Source organism: Nerophis ophidion, linkage group LG07 (assembly GCF_033978795.1).
Source record: "Nerophis ophidion isolate RoL-2023_Sa linkage group LG07, RoL_Noph_v1.0, whole genome shotgun sequence".
Taxonomy (NCBI): domain Eukaryota; kingdom Metazoa; phylum Chordata; class Actinopteri; order Syngnathiformes; family Syngnathidae; genus Nerophis; species Nerophis ophidion.
The window spans coordinates 35,045,434-35,072,658 of record NC_084617.1 but is presented as its reverse complement, the minus strand read 5'-3'; the positions used below and the strand labels follow the sequence as shown (position 1 = coordinate 35,072,658).

Genomic DNA, 27,225 nt, shown 5'->3' with positions numbered 1-27,225 from the left:
TCCCGATACCAACATTTTGGTACCGGTACCAAAATGTATTTCGATAAATTTTTTCCTTTATTTTCTATCTAAAGGACACCACAAAAAATGTCATGATTGTCTTTATTTGAACAAAAAAAATGAAACATATGTTTATTATTGTAATTTAGTACTTAGATACAATAGTGAACATACTAGACAACTTGTCTTTTAGTAATAAGTAAACAAAAAAAGACTCCTAATTAGTTTGCTGACGTATGCAGTAACATATTGTGTCATTTATCTACCTATTATTTTTTGGCTTTATTATGAGGGACAAACTGTAAAAAATGACTATTAATCTACTTGTTCATTTACTGTTAATATCTGCTTATTTTCTGTTTTAACATGTTCTATCTACACTTTTGTTAAAATGTAATAATCACTTATTGTTCTCTTCTTTGATACCTGACATTAGTTTTGGATGATACCACACGTTTGGGTATTGATCCGATACCAAGTAGTTGCAGGATCATACATTGGTCATATTCGAAGTCCTCATGTGTCCAGGAACGTATTTCCTGAGTATATAAACATAATATTAATTTTTTTTAAAAAGGAAAAAAGATTTTGTGACAATAAAAAATATCAATGTAATCATGGTAGTATCGACTAGATACGCTCTTGTACTTGGTTACATTACAGTGGATGTCAGGTGGAGATCCACCCATGGCATTTGTTTAAATTGTGATACCGGTGAGCTATTGTATCCTCCTAGGGTGTGTAGTGAAGCATGTTTAGCTATTCCTCGCCCTCCAGTGATAATGATACATGCAAGAAGCATACTTTATTTGTCGCCATGGAAGCGAGGTATTAGTGATTTAGAAGTAGCTAAAACACTGCAAACTGTTGATGGATGTTAGCTGCTAGCTGGGCCCCGGGACAAATTATCAAGTGTTGACCGGTCCACAGCTACAAAAAGGTTGGGGACCACTGTCTTAAAGCACCTCTTCCTGACGGTGTTTCAGTGTTATAACTTCACCTTTATCTTTACTTTTTACACCAAAATGCAACCATTTTGTCTGCTCGTAAGTACTCTGTGTGCGTGCGCTGCCGAACATCCTCCTCTGCTCGTAAAACGAGCAATGTCACGACGTGACAACGACCAATCCTAACACCCTTATTATTTTTCTTACTATTTAAATACTGAGAATTAAACACAGGGGTCCGTCTTCTGTTAGCGTTTTAACAGTTTTTGCAGTTCCTCACGGAACTAAACGCTACTTGATGAGCTGTTTTTCACAGAAACCTATCCTTCTGCTTTGACAGTCTTTCGTGAAGGACTACATGATCCCTATAGCCCGGCTCCTTCTGGGTCTGGACACAACGCCTGGTTCTGGCTACTTGTGCGTTGTAAGTGGATGTGTTCAATGGAGGCGGACTTCTTAGTCTGCCGTGACATCGCTGTCTCTCATCGCGTTGCAGATGAAGATCACCGAGGAGGACCTGTGGATCAGGACGTACGGCAGACTCTTCCAGAAGCTCTGCTCCTCCAGTGCCGAAATCCCCATGGGGATTTACCGTACAGAGTCGCACATGTTCTCCACCTCCGAGGTAAGGTTGCTGTGACACCTGATAGCTCCTGCTGGCTTTGGATGTCATCTTCATGTACCTTAAAACTTTGTGGATGTACTCTTGCTTGGCAGTTATAAAGGAAACGTTCAACTAGTAAATACTAGAGATGTGCCAATTTTGAATGAAAAAGTACATAACGCCATTAAAACCTTTTACTTCCCATCACAAATGTAGATCCTTTCTGGCAGACAGAGTTTTATTTTTAGTCCCCCGCCCAATGAGTCGTCGTGTGTCCATACACAGTGTGGAGCCCCTCCACTAAGCTTATAATAATCACCTCCATTGCGGCAAATAAATTGCATTTCTTAGTATCTTGAGTATCATTATAAAGTACAACGGAACCTCAATTTACGTGCTTAATAGTTCTTCAACATAATTAGTAAAACAAAAAGTTTGTATTGTGAAGCAGACTTCATAAGGAACAATATAATCATGAAGAATGCCCACTTTAAAGGTACTAAAATGTGTGTGTCTGTGTGTGTATATATATATATATATATATATATATATATATATATATATATATATATATATATATATATATATATATATATATATATATATATATATATATCACAATACGAAGTTCCTGTAGTCCTGGGTTCAAATCCAGGCTCGGGAACTTTCTGTGTGGAGTTTGCATGTTCTTCCCGTGAATGCGTGGGTTCCCTCTGGGTACTGCGGCTTCCTCCCACTTCCAAAGACATGCACCTGGGGATAGGTTGATTGGCAACACTAAATTGGCCCTAGTGTGTGAATGTGAGTGTGAATGTTGTCTGTCTATCTGTGTTGGCCCTGCGATGAGGTGGCGACTTGTCCAGGGTGTACCCAGCCTTCCGCCCGATTGTAACTGAGATAGGCGCCAGTGCCCTCCGCAACCCCAAAAGGGAATAAGCGGTAGAAAATGGATATATATATATATATATATATATATATATATATATATATATATATATATATATATATATATATATATATATATATATGTATGTGTATATATATATATATATATATGTATGTATATATATATATATATATATATATATATATATATATATACAGTGGGGCCAAAAAGCATTTAGTCAGCCACCGATTGTGCAAGTTCTCCCTGATGACAGAGGTCTGTAATTTTCATCATAGGTACACTTCAACTGTGAGAGACAAAAAGTTATATTTTGGTTTCATCTGACCACATGACATTCTCCCAATCCTCTGCTGTATCATCCATGTATCCATTTTGGTATAAACTCAACTCGTCGTGTTTGGAGGAAGAAGAATACTGAGTTGCATCCCAAGAACACCATCACCTACTGTGAAGCATGGGGGTGGAAACATCATGCTTTGGGGCTGTTTTTCTGCTAAGGGACAGGACGATTGATCCATGTTAAGGAAAGAATGAATGGAGCCATGTATCGTGAGATTTTGAGCTAAAACCTCCTTCCATCAGTGAGAGATTTGAATGGTTGACCAAATACTTATTTTTCACCAATATTTACAAATATATTTTTTTAAATTCCTACAATGTGAATTCCTGGATTTTTTTTCACATTCTGTCTCTCACAGTTGAAGTGTATCTATGATGACACTACAGACCTCTGTCATCATTTTAAGTGGGAGAACTTGCACAATCGGTGGCTGACTGAATGCTTTTTTGCTCCACTGTGTATACAGTATATACATATATATATATATATATATATATATATATATATATATATATATATATATATATATAGGAGCAGGCATGCTCCTAAACTAATCGCTAAGATGGCTTGAAACAAGACCAAGAAATAAGTGCTTAGTCGAGTTTAAGAAAGTCTGAAATTATTAGCAGGAAATGAAAAAGTAGATTACTATTAGTATAAGAACATTGTCACAGTCAGAGGTGGTGACGTCCATACAAAGGTAGTATCAGCATACAGTCCATACCAAAGGTAGTATCAGTATACAGTCCATACCAAAGGTAGTATCAGAATACAGTCCATACCAAAGGTAGTATCAGTATACAGTCCATACCAAAGGTAGTATCAGCATACAGTCCATACCAAAGGTAGTATCAGCATACAGTCCATACCAAAGGTAGTATCAGTATACAGTCCATACCAAAGGTAGTATCAGCATACAGTCCATACCAAAGGTAGTATCAGTATACAGTCCATACCAAAGGTAGTATCAGCATACAGTCCATACCCAGGGTAGTATCAGCATACAGTCCATACCAAAGGTAGTATCAACATACAGTCCACGCTAGAGGGATTTTAGCCATATTATTTTGTTCATCAGAATAATATTTTTGTGGTTTTTGTTCATTTTTACAAATTCCGTAAATATAACTCCATGGAGACAGGAGAGTGTTTGGTTATTGTGCACTTAGTTTTGATTCAACATGCATCCATCCATCCATCCATTTCCTACTACTTGTCCCTTTCAAGGTGGCGGCGGGAAGTGCTAGAGCCTATCCCAGCTGCACTCGGGCGGAAGGAGGTGTACACCTTGGTCAAGTCGCCACCTCATCACAGGGCCAACACAGATAGACAGACAACATTCACACACTAAGGAACCATTTAGTGTTGCCAATCAACATAACCCCAGGTGCATGTCTTTGGAGGTGGGAGGGAACCCACGCAGTCACGGGGAGAACATGCAAACTCCACACAGAAAGATCCCAAGCCCGGGGAAAGAAATGAAGTAAAAATAGAAGAAATATTGTGCTGATGTTGTCAAACATGTCTCGTAATTACAAAAATATAAAGTTAATACATCGTGATCGATCCCACTTGGAACATCTCTAGTACAAACCCCAAAAGCAGCGAAGTAGTCACGTTGTGTAAATGGTAAATAAAAAGAGAATACAATGATTTGCAAATCCTTTTCAACTTATATTCAATTGAATAGACTGCAAAGACAAGATATTTCATGTTGGAGCGGTATAGCTTGGTTGGTAGAGCAACCGTGCCAGCAACTTGAGGGTTCCAGGTTCGATTCCCGCTTTCACCATCCTAGTCACTGCCGTTGTGTCCTTGGGTAAGACACTTTACCCACCTGCTCCCAGTGCCACCCACACTGGTTTAAATGTAACTTAGATATTGTGTTTCACTATGTAGAAGTGCTTTGAGTCACTCGAGAAAAAGCGCTATATAAATATTATTTACTTCACTTCACTTTCTGTTCACACTGAGAAACTTTGTTATTTTTTGCAAATATTTATTAACTTAAAATTTAATGGCAGGCAGCAACACGTTGCAAAAAAGTAGTCAGAGGTGCATTTTTACCACTGTGTTACATGGCCTTTCCTTTTAACCACACTCAGTAAATGTTTGGGAACTGAGGAGACACATTTTTGAAGTGGAATTCTTTCCCAATTTTTGCTTGATGTACAGCTTAAGTTGTTCAACATTCTCCCTTCTGCTATTTTAGCCTTCATTTTGCGCCACACATTTTCAATGAGAGACAGGTCTGGCCTACAGGCAGGCCAGTCCAGTACCCGCACTCTTTTACTATGAAGCCACACTGTTGTAACACGTGGCTTGGCATTGTCCAAAACCTGTACAGACCTTTCAGCATTAATGGTGCCTTCGCAGATGTGTAAGTTACCCACGCCTTGGGCACTAATACACTCCCATACCATCACAGATGCTGCCTTTTACACTTTGCGCCTAGAACAATCCGAATAGTTCTTTTCCTCTTTGGTCCAGAGGACACGACGTCCACAGTTTCCAAAGAACACTATTCCATTTTGCGTCAGTCCATCTTAGATGAGCTCAGGCGCAGCGAAGCAACTCTGGGTGTTGTTGATAAATGGCTATGGAATTGCATAGTAAAGTTTTAACTTGCGCTTACAGATGTATCGACCAACTGTAGTTACTGACAGTGGTTTTCTGAAGTGGTCCTTAGCCCATGTAGTGATATCCTTTACACACTGATGTCGCTGTTTGATGCAGTACCGCCTGAGTGATCCAAAGTCACGGGCATGCCGTTTACGTGCAGTGATTTCTCTAGATTCTCTGAACCTTTTGATGATATTACGGACCATATATGGTGAAATCCCAAAATTGCTTGCCATAGCTGTTTGAGAAATGTTGTTCTTAAACTATTTGCTCAGGCATTGGTTGACAAAGTGGTGACCCTCGCCCCATCCTTGTTTGTGAATGACTGAGCATTTCAAGGAAGTTGCTTTTATACCCAATCATGGCACCCACCTGTTCCCAATTAGCCTGGTCACCCGTGGGATGTTCCAAATAAGTGTTTGATGAGCATTCCTCAACTTTCACACTCTTTTTTGCCAATTGTGCCAGCTTTTTGAAACATATTGCATGCATCAAATTCCAAAAGAGATGTTTGCAAAAAAAAAAAAAGTTTCTCAGTGTGAACGTTAAATATATTGTCTTTGCAGTCTATTCAATTGAATATAAGTTGAAAAGGATTTGCAAATCATTCTATTCTCTTTTTATCAGTTACAAAATGTGACAAATTCACTAGTTTGGGGTTTGTACAGAAATATACAGTTATTACATGTGGCCGATCCCACTTGGAACATCTCTAGTAAATACAGTTTGTGCTTTTTTTTAAAATATAATTTCTTTTTTGTTTGCACCCATCTTTTCTTTTGTTTGGATGTGCGTTCGTCCCTCTCTTGTTTCAGAACAAAGACCGTTCCATGCAGGTAAGAGTCAGACCCCCAACGTGAAACTATGGTGACGAGGGTGAAAGAGAAACCAAAGGTTCAGATTTGAATAAGCCAGCTGATAACAGCTTTTGACCCCACACAGTCTGAAGAGTCCATCAACTTGGATCAGGGGGAGGAGCAGCGCCACCGCAAGGAGTCCTGGAAGGAGAAGACGGCACACAGGAGCTCCAGCGGCAGCGAGCAGTCGGAGCACCCCCTGCTGAGGAAGAAGAGTATGCAGTGGGCGCGGCGTCTGAGCAGGAAAAGCACCAAGCCCTCCAGCCGGGCCGAGCGCATCTCGCAGCAGCGCATCAACCTCTACCGCCGCTCCGAGCGCCAGGAGCTGTCCGAGCTGGTCAAGAACCGCATGAAGCACCTGGGCCTGCCCACGGTGGGATACGGTCAGTCCACTTTCACATATGTCAGTGGTTCTCAAACACCAATAAAACATATCATAATATATAATGGCATATAATAACATAATGACATATTATATGATGACATATGACATAATTATATATAATGTTATATAATACAATATAATGATATATAATGACATATAATTACATATGATGACATGATATATGATGACATAATGATATATAATGACATAATTATATATGATGACATATAATAACATAAATGACCTGTAATGATATATAATGACATTTCATGACATATAATTATACATAATGACATATAATGAATGACATAGAATGACCGACATAGCGTAGTAGGCTTAAGTATTCATTAAAAACAAGGCAAAGTATATTCAATATTTTGGACATTGCACCATTTTAACGGTAGCACTGAATGTAGGAAAATAAAACACTGTACTTAACTAATGAATCAAACCACAGTTTGAGAATCACTGATATTTATGATATGATCTCATATTGTATATATATTCTACTAATACATACATGCTGTTGATTTAATTTTTACATCATCATTCATAATTCTCATTGGGAAAAATATAGTTATGTTTTTTTTGCAGATTGGAGTTTCAATCATATAAATGTTCAAATGTTTTATCGTTAAATATGTTATTCTTTCTTGACTGAAACTAGATTGAACACTAACTACAAAATAAATTAAGGTATCTTTTTTATTGTTTTCAGTGGCATAAACAGGTAGGGATGGGTACCGTCTACTTTTTTACCAATTTCCAGTGCCTGAGAAATGGTATCGGTACTCTTGTGTGTGTTGATAAATGTAGATTGTCAGATGATAACATTTTAATGTAACATTGAAAAGTCAGATCATTATGAAAACTGAGCTGTCCAGCTGTCTAAGTTGCACTTCCGAGACTGTAGATGGCAGCACTGTTTTTTCGGTATGTTGTCCAACTAAGAAGTAGCGTTTTCCAATAGGATGAATGTGTTATGTTGCGCCCTACAAAGTGCTTATACTCTAAATATTATGTTCCCCACCAGCTAATATTTAATTACCAAATTTGGAGGTTTTGAAATTGCCATGTAAAATTGCTAATGCTAATAGTAGCAAATTAGCATCAAGCTAGCTCATTTTGGAAGAGTGGAGACTGACTTTACGTTTGAGCGTTTTCTACCGAGCATACTTGCTTTGTTGCAACAGACTTAGTCTTAGAGTCCCCTTTGGATGCTGATGGAGTGATTGTTTCCTCACCAAGTGTTTTAGTCTGCAACCTCACACTAACAAAGGTATTGAAATTTGGCACCTTGTGATGATACGTGAATGGATACCTGTTAGTACTGACCGACGTTGGTTGGCGGTTATAAAAGCACACAATTCAGTACCCATCCCTATAAACCAGTGTTGGGAATGTTATTTTTATTATTTTTCAAATGTATTTTATATTTGTATACATGTCTAATATTGTTAGATATTTGCTTTACTTAATTGTAATTATTAATAATATTTTTAATATTTCCTTATTTTCCTACAGCCAAAAAAAAAGCCGTCATGGCAAACTCTGTGTGTCAAAACTTACTTCTTGTGGGCGTGTCCGCAGTCTGGATAGGTGATGCTTTGGCTCCGCCCACTAAGCTGTAGTCTTATTTTTGTGCACTATAGAGGAACTCCAATCTGTTTGTATGGTTTGTCATGGGTCTTATGGCACATTCCGCCGTGCAGCATGAACATAAACATGCTGGTCATACGTGAGCATCAACATCATCATCCATCCATTTTCTACCGCTTGTCCCTTTAATGTCTCCATAATCTCTGCCCTCATTCAGCATTGATCATCTCCATCATGCCCACTCAGGGTTCCAGGGTCTATATTCATGTCCAGTATGACTAAGATTGAAACTAATGGCTATCTTGATAGTCGATTAGTCAACGATTATCCTAACGATTAGTCAACTAATCGGGTACTAAAGCGCACACGTATTTAATGGCTCTAATTTTTAAATGCAGCTTAAGTTATTTTAGCCATGCGCTGATGTCTAAAATAACAACAAAGATGACTAATTCATTCATAAATATTTATTTATTCCGTGCTGCTCATTCAGCTGCTAAAAACATTAAAATGACTAATAAAATGTTTCCATTTAAAAGAAAGGAAAGGCAGAGTGCTAACAAAAAAAAACATTTAACCTTGTTTATGTATTTAAAAACAGTTAAAATAGCAGCGAAGAAAACAAACAATAAAGCACCAAATCTAATTTCCTCTGAAAGAAAATGATTTTGTGATGTTTAAAAATCTGCACACTGATTTATTGATTATTTATAACAGTTTTAGCACTCTAATACACTCAATGTGTAGAATTATATATTTTGATACATTTTTTAAAAATGTTGGCAATGTGATAGATTGTATGTTTAATCATATGATACCTTCACACACGTGTTTGTTAAAGTGTCTTTTTTACCACATTGCAAATTGACGTTGCTTAAAAAAGTACTTGAAATGATGTCGACAAAGTTTAGCTCGCTGACCTTAACTATAATGATAGTTAAAGATTTTTCACACAACTTGGTTTCACTCTTGTTAACTAGCTTGTAGGGTTGTACGGTATAACAGTACAAGTATAGTATTGCGGTACTAATGAATCAACAGTATTATACTCTGTTTGAAAAGTAAATTGCTGGTTTTTGGCAGCAGAGGAGCATGTTTGGCAGCGCGCTCACACAGAGTACTTACAAGGAGACACAGTGTGTAGACAGAAAAGGGAGAACGGATGCATTTTGGTGTAAAAAGTAAAGATAAAGGTGAAGTTATAACACTGAAACACCCTCAGTAAGAGGTGCTTTAAGACATGGCTAGCTCGCTAGCAGCTAACATCCATCCGCAGTGTTTTTGCTACTTCCAAATCACTAATCCTGGCCTCCATGGCGACAAATAAAGTAAGTTTCTTACACGTAGCATTATCATTGGAGGACAAGGAATAGCTAAACATGCTTCACTACACACCCCAGGAGGATACAATAGCTCACAACGTAAACAAACGCCAGACTGAATAAGACATTGCACCTTATAAGTAAACATGAAGGTGTGAAAGCTGCAATGAGGTGGGCTCAGAGGAACTTGGTGGGAAACACAGTGGAGAAAGGAGAACACCAAGACATGGACGGAAAGAGGTTACTCTCAAAGGGGCGCTAAGCAGCAACCAGAACACTTAAGTGAAGTTTCTAGAAGAGATGAGTTTATGTAACAGTTTTAAGTAAAGGCTCGGCTTTGCAAAATGAGCAAGTATTCATGTTTTTAACAAGAATAAGAGGACTTATCCTCAAACTTTACTATACATCACCGGCGTTTTTTTTGCCAGTAACCCACGTCCGCCCGGAAAAACCCAAGTGACGACTTCATCAATATTGTCGACAAATGTACCGTATTTTCCGCACTATAAGGCGCACCGGATTATAAGGCGCACCTTCAATGAATGGCCTATTTATTTATTTTTTTTGCTGCTTGCGCTGTGGAAGGCGGCTGCATCTCCAGTAGCTCTGTAGTGGCACATCTTTTAAACCTATCTTTTATCTTATATTTTATCTTTAATTATAATAATTATTTATTATATCTTACAAATATATATTTTATCTTTTATCTTTTATCTTTTTTATGTTTTCCTTGAAGACAGTGAATCCCTGTATATATCCAATGGATACTTTTGGCAGTTTTAAAAGACCAGGAAGCAACTTTCTTTCTTATTCGAGAGAGGAGCTGCTCAGTCTGAAAATGATGGGGCGAACTGGTGTTCCACACTCCATTCCAGCGGAGCTAAGGAAGAATCCTCGGGGCTGCAAAGCGGGAGCTAAGCTAAAGGCTAAGCGTGATGAAAATCGACGGCGCTACAAACCATCCATTCCTTCCGTCATCATGGGGAATGTGAATTCGCTGCCGAACAAGATCGATGAGCTTCATGGACTAAAAAACCAGCGTGCGTATCGAGAGAGCAGCCTGCTCATCTTCACGGAAACATGGCTAAACCACCTGGTACCGGATGCTAACGTGGACCTGTAGGGATTCACCGCAGTGAGAGCTGACAGAGACACGAAAGCATGTGGGAAAAGAAAAGGTGGGGGACTCATCATGTATGTTAACAACCGCTGGTGTAACCCAGGACACATCTCTGTGAAGAAAGTCTTGTGTTGCCCTGACCTGGAGCTACTAGCTGTTAGCCTCCGGCCATACTATCTGCCGAGGGAGTTCAGTCACGTGATCTCCCTCTGTGTTTACATTCCCCCGAGGGCAGATGCTGCCAATGCATGTGAGATGATCCACGCCAACACATCAAGGCTACAGACAAAACATCCTGAGGCTTTTTTCATCATTTCTGGGGACTTCAATCATGCTACTTTGGACTCAACGTTAGCTGCTTTTTACCAGGCTGTGGATTGTCCCACGAGAAACAACAGGACAATTGACCTACTGTATTGTAATGTCAGGGATGCATACAAGGTCACACCCCTCCCCCCACAAGGGAAGTCTGACCACAATCTTGTTCATTTGCGGCCAAAATACACCCCCATGGCCCAAAGACAGCCTGTTAACACTTGCTATGTGAGGAAGTGGTCCCCTGAATTGGAAGATGCCCTCAGAGACTGCTACAACACCACAGACTGGGACGTGCTGCTTCCACAGGGTGAGGACATTGATGGGCTGACTCACTGTCTCACAGATTACCTCAACTTCTGCGTGGACGTGATTTGCCCTGCTAAGACTGTTCGGTGCTACCCTAATAACAAACCCTGGGTAACACAAGAAGTTAAAGCTGTCCTCAACAAGAGGAAAGCTGCCTTCAGGAGTGGAGACAGGGAGGCAATGAGAGCAGCACAGCGGGAGGTGAAACGACGCGTGAGGGAGGCTAAGGACAGCTACAGGAAGAAGCTGGAGCAGAAGCTGCAGCAGAACAACATGAAGGAGGTCTGGGAAGGTGTGAAAACCATCACAGGCCACAAGACAAAGACCAGAGCTGTTGTGGAGACAATAGAGAGGGCCAATGAGATGAATAACTTCTTCAACCAGTTTAACCAGCCTGTGTCCTCTCCATCCCCCACTCCCCATCACAGCCACCCCCTCTTCTGCTCCCCTAAACGAACCTCCCCCCCAGCCATGGCAGCACCCCCCTCCACCACCTCTACGCAGACATTAGTCATCTCTGCGGACCAGGTCAGAGGTCAACTGAGGAAGCTACAGCCAAGGAAAGCAGCAGGCCCAGACAAGCTGTGCCCCCGACACCTGAAGACCTGTGCTGCAGAACTGGGTGAACCACTTCAAAAGAATCTTCAAACTCAGCCTACAACTGCGAAGAGTTCCCACCCTCTGGAAGACGTCATGTATCGTTCCAGTTCCCAAAAAGAACTGCCCCAGTGAGCTGAACGACTACAGACCAGTGGCGCTCACCTCTCATCTAATGAAGACATTGGAGCGGCTCTTTCTCAGCCTCCTCAGACCACAGGTGCAACATGCCCGGGACAGCCTGCAGTTTGCGTACAAGGCAGGCATTGGTGTGGAGGATGCTATCCTTTACCTGCTGCATCGAGCCCACTCACACCTGGATAAGGGAAATTGCACTGTGAGGATCCTGTTCCTGGACTTCTCGAGTGCCTTTAATACCATCCAGCCCCGCCTCCTTCAGGACATCCATCCATCCATCCATTTTCTACCGCTTATTCCCTTTCGGGGTCGCGGGGGGCGCTGGCGCCTATCTCAGCTACAATCGGGCGGAAGGAAGCTCTACAAAATGCGAGTGGACCCCTGCCTGGCTGCCTGGATTTCGAACTACCTCACCGACAGGCCACAGTACGTCAGACTGAAGGACATCACGTCTGACACTGTGATCAGCAGCACCGGAGCACCTCAGGGAACGGTGCTGGCCCCTCTTCTCTTCACCCTGTACACCGCTGACTTCTGCTACAACTCGGAGCTGTGTCACATCCAGAAGTACGCGGATGACACAGCCATCGTCGGGTGCATCAGGGACGGCAGAGAGGAGGAGTTTCGGAATCTGGTGAGGGACTTTGTTGTCTGGGTCCACACGAACCTCTTGCAGCTCAATCCATCAAAGACCAAGGAGCTGGTCATTGACTTTGGGAGGTCGAGTCCACGGTCACAACCTATTGTGATCGAGGGAGTTGAGGTACAGACCGTGGACTCATTCAAGTACCTCGGGGTTTGGGTGGACAATAAGCTGGACTGGACTGTTAACACGGACCACCAGTACAAGAAAGGACATGCTCTGTACTTCCTCAGGAGACTGCACTCCTTCAACATTTGCAAAAAACTCCTGTGGATGTACTACCAGTCTGTGGTTGCCAGTGTTGTGTTCTACATGGTAGTGTGCTGGGGGGGCAGTACATCTAAGAAGGACAGCTCCAGACTTGAGAAACTGATCAGGCGGGCCGGTTCTACAATCGGAATGAAACTGGACTCACTGGTGACGGTGGCAGAGAAGAGGACTGTTGACAAACTAGTGAGCATCCTGGATGATGCCAGTCACCCTCTGCATAGCGTTATCAGTAGCCAGAGGAGCCTGTTCAGTTCTAGACTGCTTCATCCCAAGTGCAGGACTAATAGACTCAAAAACTCCTTTGTCCCACACGCCATTAGACTGTACAACTCCTCTCTGTGCAATACGCTTTCATAACATGGTCACTACTACCTACTTTGTCTTGTTATATTCTTATTTTACTGTTATATTTTTATTCCCATTGTTGCTTTTTAGTTTTTATTCTTATTGTAAAATTTCTCTATTTTGTTTCCATTTAAACCCCAATATTTACTTTTTACTTTTATTTAAATTGATCTCAACTCTGTACAATGCTGCTGGAATTTTAATTTTCCTGAAGGAATCAATAAAGTTCTATCTATCTATCTATCTATCTATCTATCTATCTATCTATCTATCTATCTATCTATCTATCTATCTATCTATCTATCTATCTATCTATCTATCTATCTACATATAAGGCGCACCGCATTATAAGGCGCACGGAATAGATGCTACAGTAGAGGCTGGGGTTACGTTACGCATCCTTTAGATCAGGGGTCACCAACCTTTTTAAAACCAAGAGCTACTTCTTGGGTACTGATTAATGCGAAGGGCTACCAGTTTGATACAGACTTCAATAAATTGCCAGAAATACCCAATTTGCTCAATTTACCTTTAATAAATAAATCTATGTATATAAAAAAAATTGGTATTTCTGTCTGTCATTCCGTCTTACATTTTTTTTCCTTTTACGGAAGGTTTTTGTAGAGAATAAATGACGAAAAAAGCACTTAATTGAACGGTTTAAAAGAGGAGAAAATAATAAAATTTTGAAACATAGTTTGTCTTCAATTTCGACTCTTTAAAAGTCAAAATTCAACCGAAAAAAATGAAGAGAAAAACTAGCTAATTCGAATCTTTTTGAAAAAATAAAAACAATTATTTATGGAACATCATTAGTAATTTTTCCTGATTAAGATTATTTTTAGAATTTTGATGAAATGTTTTAAATAGGTTAAAATCCAATCTGAACTTTGTTATAATATATAACAAATTAGACCAAGTTATATTTCTAACAAAGACAAATCATTATTTCTTCTAGATTTTCCAGAACAAAAATTTAAAAAAAAATTCAAAAGACTTTGAAATAAGATTTACATTTTATTCTACAGATTGTTCTAGATTTGCCAGAAATATTTTTGGGGAATTTTAATCATAATAAGTTTGGAGAAATTTTTCTCAAATATTCTTTGTCGAAAAAACAGAAGCTAAAATGAAGAATTAAATTAAAATGTATTTATTATTCTTTACAATAAAAACATAAAAAAAATACTTGAACATTGATTTAAATTGTCAGGAAAGAAGACGAAGGAATTTAAAAGGTAAAAATGTATATGTATTTAAAAATCCTAAAAACATTTTTAAGGTTGTATTTTTTTCTCTAAAATTGTCTTTCTGAAAGTTATAAGAAGCAAAGTAAAAAGATTAATGAATTTATTTAAACAAGTGAGTCGGTGGCTGCTTACCGTAGTTGTGAGACCTGTTGTGGCTCAATATTTGTCCATATATAAGGCGCACCAGATTATAAGGCGCACTGTCAGCTTTTGAGAACATTTGAGGTTTTTAGGTGAGCCTTATAGTGCGGAAAATACGGTAATCGTCGACGACAACTTTTATTGTGTACTAATGCAGTGGTTGTACTTGAAGGTATGCCAAGGGGTACGTGAGATGTTTTTTAAATATTCTAAAAATAGCAACAATTCAAAAATCCTTTATAAATATATTTATTGAATAATACTTCAACAAAATATGAATGAAAGTTCATAAACTGTGAAAACAAAATGCAACAATCCAATACTCAGTGTTGACAGCTAGATTTTTTTGTGGACATGTTCCATAAATATTGATGTTAAAGATTTATTTTTTTGTGAAGAAATGTTTAGAATTAAAGGCCTACTGAAATGAGATTTTCTTATTTAAACGGGGATAGCAGGTCCATTCTATGTGTCATACTTGATCATTTCGCGATATTGCCATATTTTTACTGAAAGGATTTAGTAGAGAACATCCACGATAAAGTTTGCAACTTTCGGTCCTAAGAGAAATGCCCTGCCTCTACCAGAAGTCGCAGACGATGACGTCGCAAGTGTGGGGGCTCCTCACATATTCACATTGTTTTTAATGGGAGCCTCCAACAAAAAGTACTATTTGGACCGAGAAAACGACAATTTCCCCATTAATTTGAGCGAGGATGAAAGATTTGTGTTCTTCCGGATATTGATAGCGACGGACTAGAAAAAAATTTATAAAAGTTGTTTTTTTTAAATCATGATTGCATTGGGACGTATTCCGATGTTTCTGGGAAATTCCTTATCTTTCTATTGTGTTGCTAGTGTTTTAGTAAGTTAAATAGTACCTGAAAATCGCGCAGTGTCTCAGGGGAGTCGACTGCAGCTATGGACGGCCCAAGCTCAGCTTTTCTCCGGTAAGAACTGACTTTTTAACCACAAATTTCTCACCGAAACCTGCTGGGGGACATGTGGTCGGGATCCATGTTTGCTTGACCGCGCTCTGATCCATAATAAAATTTCACCTCCAGGAATTTTAAACAAGGAATCACCGTGTGTTTGTGTGGCTAAAGGCTAAAGCTTCCCAACTCCATCTTTCTACTGTGACTTCTCCAATATTAATCGAACAAATTGCAAAAGATTCAGCAACACAGATGTACAAAAAACTGTATAAATATGCCGTTAAAGCAGACAACATTTAGCTGTGTGTTTGCGCAGCGCTCCTACTTCCTAAAAACCCGTGACGTCTTGCGTACACGTCATCATTACACGACGTTTCGAAGACGAAACTCCCAGGAAATTTAAAATTGTAATTTAGTAAACTAAAAAGGCCGTATTGGCATGTGTTGCAACGTTAATATTTCATCATTGATATATAAACTATCAGACTGCGTGGTGGGTAGTAGAGGGTTTCAGTAGGCCTTTAAGTTCATGAATCCAGATAGATCTCTATTACAATCCCCAAAGAGGGCACTTTAAGTTGATGATTACTTCCATGTGTAGAAATCTTTATTTATAATTGAATCATTTGTTTATTTTTCAACAAATTTTTTGTTATTTTTATATCTTTTTTTCCAAATAGTTGAATTAAAAAAATGTTCACAGGGGGTACATCACTGAAAAAAAGTTGAGAACCGCTGTACTAATGGTTGCAGCCCTACAATGCGGTGAATAAGCTCTGTTTCAAAATGTCAAAGTGGTAACATTGTGGTAATGGCTGCTCTCAGAGAGTACCTACACATTTAATGATTGCTTTTCTTTTGCCAACAAACTGATCAATAACTGGCAGATATATATTGTTGGTATTAAAAAGTGCTGGGAATATCATTTCACGTGATCACATACTATTGAAGTACATGCAGGACATTTTTCTTCTAAAAGCTCGTAAACAGAACAGTTAGCAAGCAGACGGTTTGGTAAATGGTGGACAAAGATGTAAGCGTTTACACTTTACAAACCCCGTTTTCATATGAGTTGGGAAATTGTGTTAGATGTAAATATATACGGAATACAATGATTTGCAAATTATTGCAAATCAACCACACCAGAGGAACCCTGCTACATGTGAATGTGTCACGTCTCCATTTGCATCCGCTCACCTTTTTAGTTGGCATCACGTCATGCTCCCCACAACAACCGCCTAGCAGAATCATGGCTGAACATTGTCTTGCGACAAAGATCCCGCTCCAGATCTCCTGAGTGAGCGTCGACGTAATATGAATCATTTGGAAGTTTGTTTAGTTGACTCTTTATTTGAAGGGACAACGCACAGAGACATGACGCTCAAAGACAGATACTGTATGTTCTGCACCAGATTATAGCTCATTTCCATCTGCAGTCCCTGGTTACCTAAGTTAAAGATATGCAAAAATATAACAATAAAATTATATTATTGCATGTAATCAGATTTTTTTTAAAAAGCCCTTTCATTGACACCTTCCCTTTACATCAAAAAACATGGCCACACCTTTTCTGCAGGCCAGCTACTTTTCAATGTACCAAGTGGAGGGGCTCATTCATATATATATTTTATATTGATTTATTTGTGAAAGAGAGCTTAACACATGAAAGATGTTTAATGATAATACAATTATGTTTCTTTTATGAAGACAGGAATATAAGTTGGTATGATTGTGATGACTTGCATAGATTGGAATCAGACAGTAGTGATGATAACGTCCACATTGTCAAATGGAGGAGAAAATAAATCCTCCTTTCTGTCCAATCCTACATGAAAGTCTCCAGATTTCATGCTCCTTTTTATACACTGGCGGCAAACTCCGTGCCTTGCTAGCTTTCTGAGACTCTTATTTTGTTAGCTCAGGCAGGATAAAGCAGGGCTTTTATTGTGAAGACAGGAACTGTGCGGTTAGTCTTTAGAGTTTTTGACATATGTAAGTTGAAATGAAAAGAGTTTCTCGCCTTCCTGTCGGTCGTTTTTTGATTAATAATGATCTGGCAGCAGCCAGCATCATCTCACAAGACACTTTTGTCACGAATGTGACAAAAATAACGTCATAGTGAAGATTGATTATTGGTAGTTTTTAGATTCTGTAAATTTTTTTAATGGATGCCTCGATCGACCAGTAGCTCGCGATCGACCTGTAGCTCACGATCGAAGTAACGGCACCCTTGCTATAGAAAGAAACGTCATAAAATGTCCTCTCATCGACACCTCTCCTTTACATCATAACTAGACAATACATGCTATTGTTCACATCTGTCTCACCTCACAAGTCATTCTGTGCACACTCGAATAACAGATGGCTTGCTTTTTGTCTTTAACTTTTTGCATCTTGTCACTTTTTGGAGGCTTCACCTTCTCCGACAGCAAATGCATTCTTTGCTTGCCTGATTTGTTTCCTTTCTCTCCTCCCTCTCTCTCTCTATCTGACTCTTCTTTGGGCTTTGTAGAGGATGTTTCTAATCTCACTGCGAGCGATGTGATGAACCGAGTAAATCTCGGATATTTGCAAGGTAAAGTGTGTGCACTCTTGACACTGGTTGTGCAGCGTGTGAATGGTGATGGCGTGTGGTGGGAAGGATCTCGTCCTTTCACCAGCATCCTCCTGCTCCAGCTGTGTGTGCTGCACTTTCACAACGTGTGCTGACCTTAACCGTATCAATACCGTTGCTCAGAGTTGCAGGACATATCAGAGCAGCCGTATAGAGACGCAACCCGGCCGCCAGGTTAGACTCTATTTAACTGCATGTGTGTGTGTGTGTGTGTGTGTGTGTGTGTGTGTGTGTGTGTGTGTGTGTGTGTGTGTGTGTGTGTGTGTGTGTGTGTGTGCGCGTGTGTGTGTGTGTCCTTGTATTTCTACCCTTCTTGAGACATCAACAAAGAAAAGTACCTTCCATGTGAGGTGTGAACAAGTGATGACAAATATCATGGTCCCAATATCATTGCAATCTAATAGAGAGCGAAACACTAAAGTCCGTGAACATTGCTCCAAAGTCAGGATTTTTTGTTGATTTAATGTATATACAAACGTACACAATGGCAGATGCAAAGGCAGCAATATATGATAAAACAAACTAAAGAAGGACTTCTCTATTCATCCCCAAAAAAGCCCGCCAGGTGAACAGCTGATTTTACCACTTACGGTGCACAACCCATATGTGACCATAGGACAGGGGTCGGCAACCCGCGGCTCCGGAGCCGCATGCGGCTCTTTGATCACTCTAATGTGGCTCAGCTGCATAATTTCCGACCCCTCCCCCCCGATTACCCCGAAAGATTTTCGGAGTTTAATGCCTTTCTCAGAAATCACTCGGGGCCAGCATTTTCCGATTTTCACCCATTCGATATATATAGAGGGCGTGCCCTGATGGCAAAGCTTTTACAGTCCTCTAAAACTTGTTTTCGCGCCCGCTTTTACACAAGGATATCTGCGTGCCAGCCGGTCACATATTGTATGCAGGCTCTGTTGATACATGACAGTGACTGCAAGGCATACTTAGTCAGCAGCCATACAGGTTACACTGAGAGTTTTGATATAAACAACTTTAACACTCTTACTAATATGCACCACACTGTGAATCCACACCAAACAAGAATGACAAACAAATTTCGGGAGAACATCCGCATTGTAACACAACATAAACAGAACAGAACAAATACCCTGAATCCCATGCATCCCTAACTCTTCCGGGCTACATCATACACACCCGCTAGCACAGATTTGGTGCTAGCAGGGGTGTATAATGTAGCCCGGAAGAGTTAAGGATGTTAATGTTTTCTCGTAAAATTATTGCTTTTTAATGCAAAATGGTGACATTTGTCATATAGAATGCTGACTTTTGTCACAATATTGCACTTTTTTTTGTGGTTGTTGTAAAATAGCGACATTTTTTTTGTAGAATTATGACTTTTGTCATCACTTTGCCAAGTAAAATTCAGAATTATCATTATAATATTGCCAAAATGTTACAGTTTTCTGATAAAATTGTGACTTGTCAAGTATAAATACGACTCTTTTCGTACAATTGCCAAACTGTTTAGCTTTCCTTGTAAAATTGCGACTGTTATTATGTTTAAATTCCAACTTTTATCATAATATTGCGCAAAGCTTCCTTTTTTCTTGTAAAATTTTGACTTCTATTGAGTAAAATTACGACTTTTATTACAAACCCCGTTTCCATATGAGTTGGGAAATTGTGTTAGATATAAATATAAACGGAATACAATGATTTGCAAATCATTTTCAACCCATATTCAGTTGAAAATGCTACAAAGACAACATATTTGATGTTCAAACTGATAAAAAAAAAAAAAAAATTGCAAACAATCATTAACTTTAGAATTTGATGCCAGCAACACGTGACAAAGAAGTTGGGAAAGGTGGCAATAAATACTGATAAAATTGAGGAATGATATGAAACATCCCACAAGTGTGCGGCTAATTGGGAACAGTTGGGTGCCATGATTGGGTATAAAAGCAGCTTCCATGAAATGCTAAGTAATTCACAAACAAGGATGGGTTGAGGGTCACCACTTTGTAAGTAAATTGTCGAACAGTTTTAGAACAACATTTCTCAATGAGCTATTGCAAGGAATTTAGGGATTTTACCATCTACGGTTCGTAAAATCATTAAAAGGTTCAGAGAATCTGGAGAAATCACTGCACGTAAGCGATGATATTAAGGACTTTTGATCCCTCAGGCGGTACTGCATCTAAAACCGACATCAGTGTGTAAAGGATATCACCACATGGGCTCAGGAACACTTCATAAAACTACTGTCAGTACCTACAGTTGGTCACTACATCTGTAAGTGCAAGTTAAAACTCTACTATGCAAAGCTAAACCCATTTATCAACAATATCCTGAAACACCTGGGCCCGAGCTCACCTAAGATGGACTGATGCAAAGTGGAAAGGTGTTCTGTGGTCTGACGAGTCCACATTTCAAATTATATTTGGAAACAGAGGATGTGGTGTCCTCCAGAACACAGAGGAAAATAACCATTCGGATTGCTATAGGTGCAAAGTTCAAAAGACACCATCTGTGATGGTATGGGGGTGCATTAGTGCCCAAGGCATGGGTAACTTACACATCTGTGAAGGAACCATAAATGCTGAATGGTCCATACAGGTTTTGGAACAACATATGCTGCCATCCAAGCAACGTTATCATGGACGCCCCTGCTTATTTCGCAAGACAAGTGTTACAACAGTGTGGCTTCGTAAAAAAAAGAGTGCAGGTACTTTCCTGGCCCGCCTGCAGTCTAGACCTGTCTCCCATTGAAAATGTGTGGCACATTATGAAGCGTAAAATACGACAGCGGAGATCCCGGACTGTTGAACGACTGAAGCTCCACATAAAACAAGAATGGGAAAGTATTCCACTTTCAAAGCTTCAACAATTAGTTTCCTCAGTTCCCAAATGTTTATTGAGTGTTGTTAAAAGAAAAGGTGATGTAACACAGTGGTCAACATACCCTTTCCCAACTACTTTGGCACGTGTTGCAGCCATGAAATTCTAAGTTAATTATTATTTGCAAAAAAAAAATAAAGTTTATGAGTTTGAACATCAAATATCTTGTCTTTGTAGTGCATTCAATTGAATATGTGTTGAAAAGGATTTGCAAATCATTGTATCCCGATATTAGCTGAGATAGGCACCAGCGACCCCAAAGGGAATAAGCGGCAGGAAATGGATGGATGGATGTATTCTGTTTATATTTACATCTAATACAATTTCCCCACTCATATGGAAACGGGGTTTGTATAAAAATGTGTGCGTCCGTGCGTGCGTGTTTGTGTGTGTGTGTGTGTGTGTGTGTGTGTGTGTGTGTGTGTGTGTGTGTGTTTTTGTGTGTTGGAGTGAAGCGTGTCCAGAAGATCAGCAGCCAGTCTCTCGTCCTCCAGTCACTCTCTCTATGCATCGTGCACATGTGAGGTCGGCGTCCCAAAAAAAGCTGGAGTTCCGCAGGGCGTCGGTTTGGCTTCTCGACCGGAGCAGGATGTGTCATGTCTGCAGAGTGAGGCGTGCATCTTGGATCTCACATGTACTGTACTGTGATCGACCAATCAAAACGTGTTTACATAGCCTTTCATCACAAGTAAATAAATAAATAAAATAAAATAGTGAACATGCTAGACAACTTGTCTTTTAGTAGTAAGTAAACAAACAAAGACTCCTAATTAGTCTGCTGACGTATGCAGTAACATATTGTGTCATTTATCTACCTATTATTTTGTCATCATTATGAGCGACAAACTGTAAAAATGGATTATTAATCTACTTGTTTATTTACTGTTAATATCTGCTTCTTTTCTGTTTTAACATGTTCTATCTACACTTCTGTTAAAATGTAATAATCATTTATTCTTCTCTTCTTTGATACTTGACATTAGTTTGGGATGATACCACACATTTAGGTATCGATCCGATACCAAGTAGTTACAGAATCATACATTGGTCATATTCAAAGTCTTCATGTGTCCAGGGACTTATTTACTGACTTTATAAACATAATGTGAATTTTAAAAAAAAGGAAAATCGATTTTGTGACGATTAAAAAATATGGATGTTATCATAGTAGTATCGACTAGATACTCTCTTGTACTTGGTATCATTACAGGTGTTGTCAGGTGTAGATCCACCCATGGCATTTGTTTACATTGTGACGCCAGTGAGCTATTGTATCCTCCTAGGGTGTGTAATGAAGCATGTTTAGCTATTCCTCGTCCTCCAGTGCGTGTAAGAAAGTTACTTTATTTGTTGCCATGGAGGCGAGGATTAGTGATTTGGAAGTAGCAAAAACACTGCCGGCTGCGGATGGATGTTAACTGCTAACTAACTAGGCATGTCTTAAAGAACCTCTTCCTGAGCGTTTTTCAGTGTTATAACTTCACCTTTATCTTGAATTTTTACACCAAATTGCGTCCATTCTCCCTTTTCTGTCTATACACTGTGTCTGCTTGTAAGTAGTCTGTGTGTGTGTACGCTGCCGAACATGCTCCTCTGCTGGTTAAACCAGCAATGTCACCACGTGACGACAACGCGCCGTCATGCCTGTTAAAAAATAGGGGTGGGTGGACCAGTACTTTTAGAAGCGGTACGCCGAATATGATTCATTAGTATCACAGTACTATACGAGTACCGGTATACCGTACAACCCTACTCACAATTGTCTCAAAGGGCTGCACAAATTGACACCGACAAAACCAGATCGAAACTAGAGATCGACTGATATGTTTTTTTTTTCAGGGTTGATACCGATTATTAGCAGACGATATTGGGAGCCAATATTCATTTGCAGTAAAAGTAAATGGGTAAGTCGTGAGTTCAAACCCCAGCCGAGTCATACCAAAGACTATAAAACTGGGACCCATTACCTCCCTGTTTGGCATTCTGCATCAAGGGTTGGAATCGGGGGTGAAATCACCAAAAATTAATCCTCGGCGCGGCCACCGCTGCTGCTCATTGCTCCCCTCATCTCCCAGGGGGTGATCAAGGGTGATGGGACAAATGCAGAGAATAATTTCGCCACATTTAGTTTGTGTGTGAAAATCATTGGTACTTTTTTAATTGATCATGAATAGTATTTGTCAGTAAACAGCTGGACTATGCTTTAACCCTTTGTGGGTCTTTTTATTTTTCTTCGAATATAACATCATGCAACAAAATGTTGATGAAAGAAGGAGAATCAATTAAATATGGGCAGCACAGAGAGTTGGCTCTTAGTAAGACAGAGGCAACATCCTTAACTAAAATGGCAACAACATTGGGACAGACTGTAAGTACAACAGGGAGACACATACAAAACATAGTAAAAGCGGGGAAAACTATAAGGGAGAGCACAACAGGAAGGAATCATATCAGGGCTTTGATTAGAACACAGCAGACTGCTAGGAAATTAGAAGACATGGGCAGAAGGAGTTTACTCTTAAAGGGCCACAAAGCAACAACCAGAACAATATAGTGAGGTTTCTGAAAGAGACAGGTTTATGGAATAGATTTGAGTATAGGAAGATATGTATGTGAGGAAGGGAACTCTGGTTCACACTCCAACACAATAGGTGCACCTTTAAAGTTGAGTGCTCCGCCATAAAACAGGAGTCAAAAAGGAATTATTCTCAAAATGTGTATTGGAAATTATTTTAGTATATGGACATTTTTCCATATACTTTAAACCTGCTATTTTTTATTGCGTCTTCCATGAAAACCTGATAAATCTCAGCATTTCCTTTAAAATACACTATATTGCCAAAAGTATTTGGCCAACCATCCAGATGATGAGAATCAGGGGTCCTAATCACTTGGCCCGGCCACAGGTGTATAAAATCAAGCACTTAGGCATGGAGACTGTTTCTACAAACATTTGTGAAAGAATGGGCCACTCTCAGTAATTTCCAGCATGGAACTGTCATAGGATGCCACCTGTGCAACAACTCCAGTCCTTAAATTTCCTCGCTCCTAAATATTCCAAAATCAACTGTCGGCTTTATTATAAAAAAATATGGTAGAGTTTGGGAACAACAGCAACTCAGCCACCTAGTGGTAGGTCACGTAAACTGACAGAGAGGTCAGCATAGTGCAAAGACTTTTTGCACAGTCAGTTGCTACAGAGCTCCAAAGTTTATGTGACCTTCCAATTAGCCCACGTACAGTACGCAGAGAGCGTCATGGAATGGGTTTCTATGGCCGACCAGCTGTATCTAAGCCATACATCACCAAGTCCAATGCAAAGCGTGGGATGCAGTGGTGTAAAGCACGTCGCCACTGAACTCCAGAGCAGTGGAGACGCCTTCTCTGGACTGATGAATCACGCTTTTCCATCTGGCAATCTGATGGACCAGTCTGGGATTGGAGGTTGCCAGGAGAACACTACATTTCAGACTGCATTGTGGGGAGTATGAAATTTGGTGGAGAAGGAGTTATGATGTGGGGCTAATTTTCAGGGGTTGGGCTTGACCCCTTAGTTCCAGTGAAAGTAACTTTGAATGCTCCAGGATACCAAAACATTTTGGACAATTCCATGCTCCCAAACTTGTGGGACCCTTCCTCTTCCAACATGGCTGTGGAGTGTGTTTATAGCAATTTTAATAATAATAAAAATAATGGATTAGATTTATATTGCGCTTTTCTATTATTAGATACTCAAAGCACTCACAGAGAATTGGGAACCCATCATTCATTCACACCTGGTGGTGATAAGCTACATCTGTAGCCACAGCTGCCCTGGGGTAGACTGTCGGAAGCGTGGCTGCCAGTTTGCGCCTACGGCCCCTCCGACCACCACCTATCATTCATTCATCATTCATTCACCAGTATGAGCGGCACCGGGGCCAAAGGGTGAAGTGTCCTGCCCAAGTACACAACGGCAGCGACTAGGATGTCAATAGGCGAGGAGCGGACCTGCAACCCTCAGGTTTCTGGCACGACCACCCTACACACTACGCCATGCCACCATTCTTCCAAAAGCCTATTGGTGAGGTCACACACTGATGTTGGTGGAGAAGGCCTGGCTCTCAGTCTCTGTTCTAATTCATCCCAAAGGTGTTCTATCGGGTTCAGGTCAGGACTCTGTGCAGGCCAGTCAAGTTCATCCACACCAGACTCTGTCATCCATGTCTTTATGGATCTGATTTTACCTGTCCAGGTGGGGATAGAGTTTCCTCCATGCAGCCCCTGAGATAAAACGAGTTTGAAACCCCTGCTCTGGGGCATGCAGACTTGTTTACGGCTCCGAGGGTCACTAATAAGCCGGCGTTTTTGGAAGGCAGATTTTAGGACAGCACAATACAATCAGCAATATAAGAAGGACCTTAAAGGTGTGTTCATGTTTCTAAGGCATGAAGGTTCATTTGTGTCTTTTTTACAAAAGTGTTTCTTTTTTTACACTCAATCAATTTATTGTTTGGTTTGATAAGAAGACACATAACAATATTTTGGCACAGGTATCATAATCATATTTGGGTACCGGTACATATTATGAATTTTTGAAAAAGGAAAAAAGATTTTGTGACTATAAAACATATGGATGTAATCATAGTAGTATCGACTAGATACGCTCTTATACTTGGTATCATTACAGTGGATCTCAGGTGTAGATCCAACCATGGCATTTTTACATTCAGGAGCGCTGGCTTTTGTTAGCGGTATTGTATCCTCCTAGGGTAGTGTTTTTCAACCAATGTGCCGATACAGTCTGATGTGTCGTGGGAGATGATCTAATTTCACCTATTTCGGTTAAAAATATTTTTTGCAAACCAGTAATTATAGTTTTCAAATTACGTGTTGTTGTTGAGTGCCGGTGCTGTCTAGAGCAGTGGTTCTTAATCTGGGTTCGATCGAAGGTTTGGTGAGTCGGCCTCAGGGGTTCGGCGTAAATAAATAAGTAAATAAAAACTTTATGAATACCCCTAAACAATGTTCCCTCTAATTTTCCATCTGATTTGCAGGTGTGTAATTTGTTGTGGTTCATTTTGTGCACCAATAAAAAAAAAACAACATATAACTTTGTCTTGAATTTGAAAAACAAAACGTTTATTTTTTACTAAAGAAGGGTTCGGTGAATGCGCATATGAAACTGCTGGGGTTCTTCGGTACCTTCAACAAGGTTAAGAACCACTGGTCTAGAGCTTGGCAGAGTAACCGTGTAATACTCTTGCATATCAGTAGGTGGCAGCCGGTAGCTAATTGCTTTGTAGATGTCGGAAACAGCAGGAGGCAGCGTGCAGGTAATAAGGTGTCTAATGCTTCAACCAAAAATAAACAAAAGGTGAGTGCCCCTAAGAAAAGGTATTAAAGCTAGGCTATGCAGAACGAAACTAAAAATGAACTGACTTCAAAGTAAACAAAACAGAATGCTACGACAGGAAAGACTTACTGTGGAGCAAAGACATCGTCCACAATGTACATCTGAATATGACATGACTGATTGATTGATTGATACTTTTAGTAGTAGATTGCACAGTACAGTACATATTCTGTACAATTGACCACTAAATGCTAACACCCGAATAAGTTTTTCAACTTGTTTAAGTCGGGGTCCACGTTAATCAATTCATTGACAATCAACAATGTCCCCACAAAGAAGGATAAAAACAACTGAAATATTATTGATTGCTAAAACAAAGTAGATGTGGGAAATATTGCTCAAAGGAAGACATAAAACTGCTACAGGAAAATACCAAAAAAAAGAGAAAAAGCCACCTAAATAGGAGCGCAAGACAAGAAGTAAAACACTACACACAGGAAAACAGAAAGAAATTCCAAATAAGTCAGGGGGTGATGCGACAGGTGGTGACAGTACACCTACTTTAAGACAAGAGCTATATTGATGCATGCTTGGTTATACTTTAAAGTTATATCCAAAAATTGCGACAACAACATTTTACTTTCAACTGAGTTTAGTTTTTTAAGGATTTCTGCTGGTGGTGTGCCTGCGCATTTTTTCAACGCAAAAAATGTGCCTTGGCTCAAGAAAGGTTGAACAACTCTGTTCTAGGGTGTGCAGTGAAGCATG

The 27,225-nt window shown here is 39.8% G+C and overlaps 1 protein-coding gene across 14 annotated transcripts in view; it reads left to right on the top strand.

Annotated features, from left to right (window-relative positions):
• Positions 1–27,225, top strand: part of LOC133556297 (potassium channel subfamily T member 1-like) — a 320,711-nt gene that overhangs the window by 283,873 nt on the left and 9,613 nt on the right. For 8 of the 14 annotated variants that reach the window (XM_061906090.1, XM_061906089.1, XM_061906098.1 and 5 more), the window contains 6 exons: positions 1,288–1,371; positions 1,444–1,572; positions 6,236–6,256; positions 6,363–6,660; positions 18,159–18,221; positions 18,384–18,434. In XM_061906090.1, the coding sequence (XP_061762074.1) occupies positions 1,288–1,371; positions 1,444–1,572; positions 6,236–6,256; positions 6,363–6,660; positions 18,159–18,221; positions 18,384–18,434 (646 nt within the window). The remainder of the gene's footprint in view (positions 1–1,287; positions 1,372–1,443; positions 1,573–6,235; positions 6,257–6,362; positions 6,661–18,158; positions 18,222–18,383; positions 18,435–27,225) is intronic. The other 6 variants (XM_061906103.1, XM_061906091.1, XM_061906095.1 and 3 more) reach the window with 5 other exon arrangements.